The sequence below is a fragment of the Lolium rigidum genome, chromosome 1, assembly GCF_022539505.1.
Source record: "Lolium rigidum isolate FL_2022 chromosome 1, APGP_CSIRO_Lrig_0.1, whole genome shotgun sequence".
Classification (NCBI taxonomy): Eukaryota; Viridiplantae; Streptophyta; class Magnoliopsida; order Poales; family Poaceae; genus Lolium; species Lolium rigidum.
This window is the reverse complement of record NC_061508.1, coordinates 257,445,789-257,456,616: the sequence shown is the minus strand read 5'-3', so window position 1 is coordinate 257,456,616 and position 10,828 is coordinate 257,445,789. Positions and strand designations below refer to the sequence as shown.

General features: G+C 47.4%; 1 protein-coding gene and 1 pseudogene across 1 annotated transcript; one reads left to right on the top strand and one right to left on the bottom strand.

Moving 5' to 3' along the window:
- Positions 1-759: 759 nt before the first annotated feature.
- On the top strand, positions 760-2,097 carry LOC124657805 (annotated as a pseudogene).
- A 1,960-nt stretch (positions 2,098-4,057) lies between these two features.
- LOC124657797 lies at positions 4,058-9,123 on the bottom strand. Its single transcript, XM_047196304.1, has 8 exons — positions 8,728-9,123; positions 8,017-8,217; positions 7,157-7,378; positions 6,422-6,601; positions 6,137-6,285; positions 5,258-5,479; positions 4,521-4,706; positions 4,058-4,377 (listed from the first exon to the last, which is right to left on the bottom strand). Exons 1-5 carry the CDS (start codon positions 9,121-9,123, stop codon positions 6,259-6,261), a joined length of 1,026 nt encoding a protein of 341 aa, XP_047052260.1. The 3' UTR covers positions 4,058-4,377; positions 4,521-4,706; positions 5,258-5,479; positions 6,137-6,258.
- Between the last annotated feature and the right edge of the window lie 1,705 nt (positions 9,124-10,828).

The window sequence follows — 10,828 nt, the reverse complement described above, 5'->3', positions numbered from 1 at the left end:
GCGTCCGAAATACGTCGCGGCACCAGGCCCGGGCGAGCGGGAGTGCGGCCTGTGCGATGGCACAGGGCCCATAATTGTTTGGGGCCCCAAATTTTATAATTCCCAGGCTTTTATTCTGCACGTCACCCCCGATTAGTCTGCCAGGGACATAACATTTCAACCCACTAGTCAACCGTCGTCCCATGCTCCCAGCTAGCTCCGGCCAAAGTAAAACAACCCACGGAAGTAATTTGCTAACAATTCAACCCACTAGTCAACGGTTTCGATCCCAAAACGTAGGACCAAATGAACGGAAAGCAGCGCTAACCAACTATCCAGTATTCTGCATCTGATATAGATGCACATTAACTGCTTCTTATTGCCAAGGTATAATTCTAATCAACTTTTTTCTTTAAATTAGGGCCATTTCAAAATTAGGCACAGGGCCCCATTTCGGCCGGCCCGGCCCTGCGTCGCGCTGCCACTGGAGATGCCTCTAACCAGCACACGTCCCGGTGCAGCGCACTTGGGTGGAAAAGAAAAGCCAGCATGCAACTCACTCACGTTGCGACAAAGAAGAAAGCGGGGTTGGCTCGAAGGGATTAGCGGGAGCGAGCCGCACCAGCTCTTCGCGCGGAAGACTTGACCGCGGGCGCGGTCGAGTGCCACGGAGGGTTCTCGGCTCTTAGCACATGAACCAAACGGTCCCGGTCAAGGCAACCAACGCGAGGGGGGACAAGTGCGGGAACAAGAAAAACGAACGAGGTGCACGCCCCCAGCATGCGCTTCTTCTGTACCTGCGATCCGGCCAACGTGCGCCACATCTTTGTCTCTAACTTCCCCAACTACCCCAAGGGCGACGAGTTCGCCTCCTTCTTCGACACCATGGGCGGCAGCTTCTTCAACGCTGACGGTGAGTCGTGGCGCCGCTAGCGCGCCCGGGTGCAGCACCTCATGGCCAGCCCGCGGCTGCTGGCGTTCATGGCAGGGTCCTGCTGCGACAAGGTGGAAAAAGGACTCATGCCGGCGCTGGCGCGCGCGGCGAGCGCCCGGGCGCCGTTCGACATGCAGGAGTTGCTCACTAGGTTCGCCTTCGACATGACGGCCATGCCGGTCTTCGGGGTGGACCCTGGCCTTCTGTCGGTGCACATGCCGCCCATGGACGTCCCGAACGCCATGGACGCTGTCATGGAGGTTGGCTTCTTCCGGCACACCGTGCCAATGTCTTGCTGGAAGCTGATGAGGCGTCTGAGGGTTGGTCCCGAGAGGAAGCTCGCCGTGGCACAGCCGGTGCTGCGCCGGTTCGTCGCGGACATGCTCCAGAAAAGGGCACACGAGAACAACGGAGCGCACCAGCTGGACATAGTTTCTTCCTACATCGACGACCCAGAGTATGTGGGCGAGGACGGGGAGCCCAAGGACTTCCTCTACGCGACGATCATCAACTACATGTTCGCCGGGCGCGACACGGTCGGCACGACGCTGGCGTGGCTCTTGTACAACCTGACCAAGCACCCGCACGTCGTGTCCAACATCAGGAGAGAACTGGCGCCCATCGTCGCCTCCCGCAACAGCAAGAGCGCCATGGCGGTGTTCGAGCCGGACGAGACGAAACCCCTCGTTTACCTCTCGGCGGCGCTGTTCGAGTCGATGAGGCTGCACCCTCCGGGCCCGATCGAGCGCAAGGCGGTTCTGGCCGACGACGTGCTGCCGAGCGGGCACGAGGTGCGCGCGGGCGACACCGTGCTGATCTCGGTCTACTCCATGGGCAGTATGGAGCGCGTGTGGGGCGAGGACTGCGCGGACTACAGACCAGAGAGGTGGGTTACGACGGAAGACGGCGGTGGTGCGGTGCTGCGGCATGTGCCGGCGCACAGGTTCATGCCGTTCAACGCCGGGCCGAGATCGTGCCTGGGGAAGGACGTGTCGGTGGCGCAGATGAAGAGCGTTGTCGCCGCCGTGGTGTGGAACTTCGACCTGGAGGTGGTGCCAGGGCACGTCGTGGAGCCGAAGCTGTCCGTCGTGTTGCAGATGAAGAACGGGCTCGTGGTGACGGCGGCGAGGAGGGATTCAGATGCCGCCGACGAGATGACTGAGCTGTGCCGTGGCGAGCAGTAACAACAAGCTCGACACGTAAGAGTTGTAGGGGTGTAGATCGATATCTGATCACTCGTCTATAAAAAGTGGGTTTTCTACACTGTATGGATTCACCGTACTTTGTTGCTTCATGTTACATATGCATGGTGTTTCTTCAAGGTCGTTTGTGTTTGTTACGTCAGGCTTCTTGTGTTCAAAATCGTATGGCCATGTACTCAGCAAAAGTCGAGGGGCTGTGCTCCGGTGTCCCCCTGCGTATCGTTCGGGTGGTAAACGTGTGTTTGGTTCGTGACCGGAAAATATGGATGATCCCATCCCAAAAGCTAAATATTTCTGAGAAAGGCTGGACCATATGATCCGTGAATTTCATGACTAATCTCACTAGCCGCCTGAGAATCCATGACCGTCGACGCGACTCCGACACCTGCCACCGCCGTATGTGTGGCTCCCCAGCTCAGCGGCGGCCACCATGTCACGGCGAGCGGTGGGCTTGCTTTTCCACGTGGCTCCCCAGCTCGACATCGGCGGCCTCCAGGGCGCGGTAAACGGCGGACTTGATTTTCAACGTGGCTCCCTAGCTCGGCGGCGACGGCCTCCATGGCGTGGCGAACAACGAGCTTGCTACGTCTGCGGCATACCCAGTCGACAGAAACGGCCTCGCTAAATATGTGCGGGTAGTGACCTTGCTAGGCACGGGTAGGCGGCCGCCCGCTAGGTCCGGCCTCCACCACAAAGGAAAAAAGGACCCGTTAATTACATATTAACCGGTGTGTTAATGGCATATTTATCTTTTTTATTAATCGTTAATTAAACATATTTTATCACATCCCATCCTATACATGTTTGCCTATGAACCAAACACACATGTTAAGTCAATCCACGAAGGGGTATCAGCAGATCCTAGCCGTCTAAATAGAACAAAGTACGATGATCTGGACGATCGAATGATCTGTAAGTGCATTGAACCGGCGGATCCATGCAAGTTACTACCTCCATCCTAAAGGTTTATTTTTCTTTTCAGAAAGTCAAACTATATCAAGTTTGACTCAATTTTTGTCAAAAATTATTAACATGAAACGTACAAAATAAATATCATTAGATAGATAATGAAATATATTTTCATATGGTATCTATAATTGTTCATAGATTTTTCTAAAAGTTTGATTAAACTTTACTTCATCTGACTTTTTTTTAAAAAAATCTTAAACCTTGCTAACTTGGGCCGCAAACAAGAATTTCCATGTAGGAATTCCTTCAGCGATAGGGAAGCAAGGAAGGGCATTCAGAACGGCATTGCAGAGGAAAAGACAGACCACCAAAATACAGCAGGTGGCATCAGCCTCGGCATCAGAGAGGCTCATGGGAACGAAGGTAGACTTGGCCAAGTTAATAGCCAGGCCTGTAGCGTCCGCAAAGGAGTCCATGAGGATTTTAAGAGCAAGAGCAGCGGAGGGAGTAGCGCGACATATGATCAGCCTATCGTCCACATACTGTAGAACAGGGCCAGTGACCATCGTCGACAAGGGGATGCTGGAGAACGAACAAGCTTTTGGAGCAGGTCAGCAACAATCCTCCTTTTTTTTAGATTACAAATCCTCGTCTGGAGCATAACAAATAAGATGTTACAGTTCATTTGACCGCTACTCAGGAACCCAAACAGTTCGTGCTGTTGCGGTCAGAACAGCAGCCGCAACGCCGGAGCCGGCCGGCAGTGGACCTTGGGGACGAGCAGCTTGACACTGCATGTGCTGTCTAGTATACAAGAGAGGGGTTCCATTCCAGCGTGTTGTTTGATACCATCGCCAGTTGCTGCTGGGATCGTTCTCGTCACAAGGCTCCTCTTTGACAAGCCAAATGCCTCCCAAAAAAAGGCTTTTCAGGTCTTGGTGCGGTCAGCGAGGAGGCTCTGGTAGAGATGCTATGAATATCTAGAGCCAGCAGTGAAAAGCAATTAAGAATTGCGCCATGGGAAATACAAATATGAACAGTGGAGGGTTTTGTTTTCCTTTCACTTCCTATAGGAGTACAAATTACTCCAAAAAAACATACCTGTAAGAAGTTAAGAATACATAGTCGAAGTACACGCACGCAATGACAGTAACTGGGTACAGCTTGGGTCAAGCATATGCAGGAATGACAACAATATATCAGCAACAAAATCAAAAAAACTGCTCCGACTTTCTAACTGAACTGTCCTGATGATCCTCAGCTGTTGTGACCTGTGACAGCAGATGTCATCTGTAAGTTGCTAGCTCATGTTCCTCCAAGCACCAATTATCCACATTGCTTCCTCTTCTGGACCTGCAAAGTCAACAAGGCATTTGTAAGTTTCATCGATATGACACATTGCGCAATGCATATGTATATTCAACTAATAGAGTGAAAACTGAAGAAGAACCCAAACGGTTGCAACAAAAATCATGTTGCAAGCTTCATTTAAGTACCTCTTGAAGTTTCCGGAATACCAACTCTTCCATATCAACAAATCCAGTTCCATCAATGTTGATTGTACTCGGTGGCTCAGATGGTGGAGTTGCGAATGCTGGTGAGCCACCCGATTCTTCAATAGGAGTAACCATTACTGGGACCGGGAAGACATTGTACACAGAATGGTTCTTCAGTGCGGTTTTCTGTTATAAGATCAACGAGTATTTGGTTAGCCGCATAACTAAAATATATAATCAAATTCGAGACAGATAATGAAGCTTGGTAAAGTTCCAAAGGACGTTGTACACAGAATGCATCAGTTTTGAACCATAAACAACAGGTGCATAGTTAGTAAACATAGGCATGCGGACTTTGTAAAAAGTTCTTAAAGACTCCTATCAGTATCGAAGCATAAATAGAGCAAGCAACATATCATGCACGATTAATTATTAAACATAGGCATGCAGAGTTTGTAAAATTTCTTATGGGCGCCTACCTTCCAGCGGATTAATAGACTCATTATCCTTTGCTAGAAGATCTATCATTTCGATTTCAAATCTCCTATGGACTCTTATCTTGCTGCAGATTAAAACGAACTCATTATCCTGTGCTAGTTCAAGATCTATCATTTCTAGTAAAGTACTCCTTTGGACTCTAATGTGGATTACAACGAAATCTATAATCCCAGCCCAGGACTTGTAATTAAGGTGGAAAAAATCTCCCAAGACAAAAACGAGGGACAAACGGGACTTACTGCTGCCTCTTTAGTAGCCATGACAACAATTGCTGAACCCCTGTTCCTTGATTTTTTGGTCTTGATCACAATGTCTTCAACCTTGCCGAATTGCTTAAAGATCTCCTCCAACTTTGCAGCAGTATAGTAATCTGCTCCACCATCCCATGAAACCTTCAAATAATTCCCCTTGTCAGTTTTTACTCCGTTCTCTCGAGTTGCACCCTTCTTGTCTCCACGTGCCTAAAATGAAAAAGGAAATGGTAAAATTGTCGTCAGCACGGCACTTAATAATACAAATCGAAAAATATCGTGCAACTTGCAAAAAGGCACGTATTATCTTAAAATCTACGTTGATGGTAAGGCAGGGAAACGGGAAATCTGGCAAGTGCCCCTTTCTTCAATATTAGACAAAGCTATTGTACGTGGAAGGCAAGATATTTGATGCTGAATAATTTAGACATGGTCACAATGATACTTTGGATGATGAAATAATTTTCCTGATCCCTTTATGTATGCTATAAAGCCGCAAATTAGTACTCCCTCCGTTCTATATTAGTTGTCGCTGATTTAGTAATAATTCAGAAGTAAGCTATCCCCTCTGATCAACTATCACACTTCAGCAATAAACCTATCCCTTCTGATCAATTATCATACTTGGGCAGTAGCTCAGAAGCAAGCTAGTCAAGGTGCATCATTCTATCTGTCTTTTAGATCTAAGGAGAAATTCTTTCCCCAACATTCATCACCCGATAAAAAATTAGTATCTAAGATATATATAAAAAATACTCCAACAAGGCCTAGATTACAAGAGTTGAGGTACAAGCACACAGGGCAATAATTGGGTACAAATTGGGACCAGCGTGTGAGAAGCTCACAACAATATATCAGCAACGAAACCTGAAATTTGTTCCGAATATGTATCTGAACTGTCCAGAACTACTGATGATCCTCAGCTGGTGTGACTTGTGACACCAAAATGTACTCTGTAAGTTGCAAGCTCATGTTCCGCAAAGCACCAGTTATCCACATTGCTTCCTCTTATGGGCCTGCAAAGTGAACAAGGCATTTGTAAGTTTCATCCATATAACACAATGCATATATGTATTCAACTAATACAGTGAAAACTGAAGAAAAACCCAAACGGTTGCAACAAAAATCATGTTGGAAGCTCCATTTAAGTACCTCTTGAAGTTTCCGGAATACCGACGCTTCCATATCAACGAATCCAGTTCCATCAATGTTGATCGCCCTCGGTGGTTCAGATGGTGGAGTTGCGAACGCTGGACCCGATTCTTCAACAGGAGCAACCATTAATGGGACCGGGAAGACATTGTACACAGAATGGTTCTTCAGTGCGGTTTTCTGTTATAAGATCAACACAAGTATTTGGTTAGCCACATAGCTAAAATATACAATCAACTTCGAGACAGATAATGCAGCTTCTTAAAGTTCCACAGGACGTTGTACTCAGAATGGCATCGGTTCTGAACCATACACAGGTGCATAGTTATTTATCAAATATAGGCATGCGGACTTCGTAAAAAGTTCTTAAAGACTCCTATATCAGTATCAAAGCATAAATAGAGCAAGCAACATACCATGAAGGATTAATTATTAAACATAGGCATGCAGAGTTTGTAAAATTTCTTATGGGCGCCTATCTTCCAGCGGATTAATAGACTCATTATCCTTTGCTAGAAGATCTATCATTTCGATTTCAAATCTCCTATGGACTCTTATCTTGCTGCAGATCAAAACAAACTCATTATCCTGTGCTAGTTCAAGATCTATCATTTTTAGTGAAATACTCCTTTAGACTCTAATGTGGATTAAAACGAAATCTGTAATCCCACCCCATGACTTCTAATTAAGGTGGAAAAAATCTCCCAACACAAAAGAGGGAGAAACGGGACTTACTGCTGCCTCTTTAGAAGCCATGACAACAATTGCTGAACCCCTGTTCCTTGATTTTTTGGTCTTGATCACAATGTCTTCAACCTTGCCGAATTGCTTAAAGATGTCCTCCAACTTTGCAGCAGTATAGTAATCTGCTCCACCTTCCCATGAAACCTTCAAATAATTCCCCTTGTCAGTTTTTACTCCGTTCTCTCGAGTTCCACCCTTCTTGTCTCCATGTGCCTGAAATAAAAAGGAAATAATAAAGTTGTGGTCAGCACGGAAGCTAATAATACGAATCAACAAATACCATGCAACTTGCAAATAGGCTCGTAATATCTTGAAATTTATGGTAAGGCAGAGAAACGGGAAATCTGGCAAGTGCCCCTTTCTTCAATATTAGACAAAGCTATTGTACGTGGAAGGCAAGATGTTTGATGCTGAATAATTTAGACATGGTCACATTGATACTGCAGATGATGAAATACTTTTCCTGGTCCCGTTCTGTATGTTAACCCACAAATTAGACAAAGGTATTGGATGATGAATTAGTATGTACTCAACGCCACAAGTGGTCAGTTACATACTGTTCCACCTTCGTCTGTACGGCTACAATGTTACCCAACCTATCCCCTGGCTCTGATCAACTATCACACTTCAGCAATAAACCTATCCAACTATCACACTTGGCAATAATTCAGAAGTAAGCTAGCCAAGGTGCATCATCCTATCTATCTTTCAGATCTAAAGGAGAAATTCCCCAACATTCATCACCCCATAAGGCACTAGTAAGAGGTTGCAGCTACTAGAGTACAATGATATCAATCCAGCACGAAGAAACAAACGAAAGTGAATAGACTCAAGGAACAGCGAGACGTTACCGAGGTCGAAGCAGATCCGGAGATGCGCGAGTTCTTCCTGGCCTTCAACTCGCTGAGCTCGCGGTCGATGTCGGCGGCCTTGCGCTTGTCCTCGCGCCTGGCGAGCTCGTCGGGGTCGACGTACGGGCCCCCGCCGGCGGCGAAGGCGCGCTCGCGCTCCTCGAGGTCGGACCGGGGAGGGTCGGCGCGTCGAGGGCGGATCTAAGTTGTTGTTTGTGGCTCAGTGGTGGATGGTAGTTTGATTTTTGTCCAAGGCGATGAATCTACTTAGCGCAAACTGTGCTTATCTTCAAAACGTTGAAGAATCATGTAATGGCACGTGCATCAGTAGTGGGTGCCGAAAATTAATGAGAAACACATGACAAGTAAATCAATATATGAAATCATAGAGGTACAAGCAGGGCGATAGAACAAAGTTTATTGACTCGTGGTGGTCACAGGTGCGGAAGAAACATGACAGGTGCGCAAGAACATGTAAGGGAAACACAACAGCAGTTTTTTTTATTCACGGGTACTGGCAGTCACTGGTACATTGCCTGGCGTGGCGGCAGCAAAGCTAAAGCAAGAAAGACAGAAACTAAAACACTGAGAGATCACCGCGACAGAAGCGCAGCTGCTGTATCGGCCGGGAGCAGCGTCGGCGGGCTAGTTCTCCAGCTGCGCGCGCTCGGTGTCTCACATGCAGGCTGGAGAATTCGCGAAGGTGGTCACCGGGAATGATTCCCGGGCTGGCCCTGCCGTGAAGATGAGATCGGCGCCGTCCTTCCTGACTGAAGATATCGGGATCCAGAAGACGAAGTCCACGGCGACGCCGTTGAGATCTGAGAGGGTGTCGTTGTTGATCGTACCGGAGACGCTCGCCTCGTACCTTACGGTACGTGAGCCCGCAGTGACGTCGCACTGCGACGGGAGGGTGACGTCGAACTGGCCACTCACCGGGTCCAGGTGGTAGTCGACCGCTCCCAGAGGTAGCACGCCTCTCGGCAGGCCGTGGGCCTCCAGGACCTGGTACGGGTCGTCGGCGCGAACTCCGCCGCCGGTGGAAACCATGGCCACCGCCATGATGACGGCGGCGATCACAAGCGGGCGGGTGCGTGCTGCAGCCATGCTTCGCGGACTGATCGAGGTGGGTGGCAGTGTGTGATTGTATACGTGCAGGAGTTGGTTGACGTACTTGTGGTCGGTGGATGGAGTGTGCCCTAGCCCGGCCGGTGAGCCCCTGTACTTATAGGCTCATCGAGGCACACGGGCTCTCGTCAGCTAGCGGACAACCGGAGAGGCCTGCATGCATGTGCGCCCGGGCTGAACGCGTAGGACGATGCCAGCTGATTTTTTAGAAAAGGAAAGTAGGATTGGTAGGCCGTTTCATTCCTTCCCTTAATGTTTGGAGTCCGTTACATTTTGTCTCCATCGTCCACGACTGTTCGTACAAGTAAAAATAAATCTGACAAAACCAAAATCATTAGTCAATAATTTTGTTTCCGAGCTGCTTCGGATTCAATAAATCTTTTTGTGTGAAACTAGGCAGAAGTGTGATCGTATCCGGCGGCTTCGGAGTCGCCTTGGTCTACGTGGTTTCTCCGGGAAAGACAGTAATTAATGGTACGAGTGGTGCTCTAGCACTGTTATTATGTTGACATTCAAGAAGTTACTGATCGCTACATTGACGCTTTTATTCTCGAACCTCACCGGATGATCCTCTCGTACACGTGACGTAACCCCGATTGGGTATCTCTTACACAAGAGAACAATGCCACTTCAGTATCTCTTCCACCGGAGGACAATGCCAGTTTTAAGAAAAGGAAAGTAGGATATGGTAGGCCGTTTCATCTTTCCACTTAATAGATGGAGTCTGTTTCACTTTGTTTGCATTCACGGGACACGGATTTGGTGCAAGCAGGTCGTGGAGTGGAAGCTTCATCAATTAGCATGCCTACACCAAAGTAATGGCCACCAAGTGCACATGGGCACCAGTGCTCCACGCACTTTCAAATTTTCGAAAATTTCAAAACCTCACATTTCTATGCCTTCAAAAATTACGGCGTTAAATATATAGATTGATACGTTAAGAAGGAGACTACACGAAAATGTCCTGGTAAAAAATACTTTAAATTTCGAAATATACAAAAAAAACAATTTTCTGACAAACATATATACTATTTTAATATTGTTTAACTAGCATTTACTGTCAAAATTTGTCTTTTTATATTTTCCAAAATATAACGTATTTTTTAACGGGACTTGTTTGCGTACACCCGTAAACAAAAAAGCCCTGGTAAAAAATATGCATATGCATCACGCGCACTACCGGCTACATTGTCGGATTTACCATCAACCTGTCGCTAGGTGTCGCATGCATATGTGGTGGGAAAACTTGGTTCTACTTTCCGAGACTCGGTGGTGCTTATTTGTTTGTACATTGCATGCATTAGGAGGCTAACAACTCGGAATTTCCCGCTGGTTCTATCGCTAGATAATCACGTAAATTTTTTTTTGATATAGCTAGATAATCCCTGGGCATAACTGCAGGATTTTGTAAGTACTCCATTCCATATAGTTGTCCCTGGTTTAGATGTATCTAGGCACATTATGTGTATAGATACATCGGAATCTACAACGACTAGAACGGATGGAGTAGTTTTATTGGAGTTTGGAGCCCCCATATACATGCACTCCGCTCATTTGTCCCAAGCAGAGACCTGAAGATCTCGAAGATCTCTGGTTTCAATCGTGTGTCCCTGTCAGTCTGCGAAAACTGTATTTCTGAACCCACGGGAGGTGACAAGCAGAAATAATGGCAGATGATTTTACT

What these genes read in the sequence shown, in the direction of transcription:
- LOC124657797 (XM_047196304.1), bottom strand. Translation starts at nt 9,123, where the DNA reads ATGGCTGCAGCACGCACCCGCCCGCTTGTGATCGCCGCCGTCATCATG. An exon ending in CAGCCCGGGAATCATTCCCG is followed by an intron (nt 8,218 to 8,727) that starts GTGACCACCTTC and finishes ACAACAACTTAG; the next exon opens with ATCCGCCCTCGACGCGCCGA. An exon ending in CCGGATCTGCTTCGACCTCG is followed by an intron (nt 7,379 to 8,016) that starts GTAACGTCTCGC and finishes TTTTTATTTCAG; the next exon opens with GCACATGGAGACAAGAAGGG.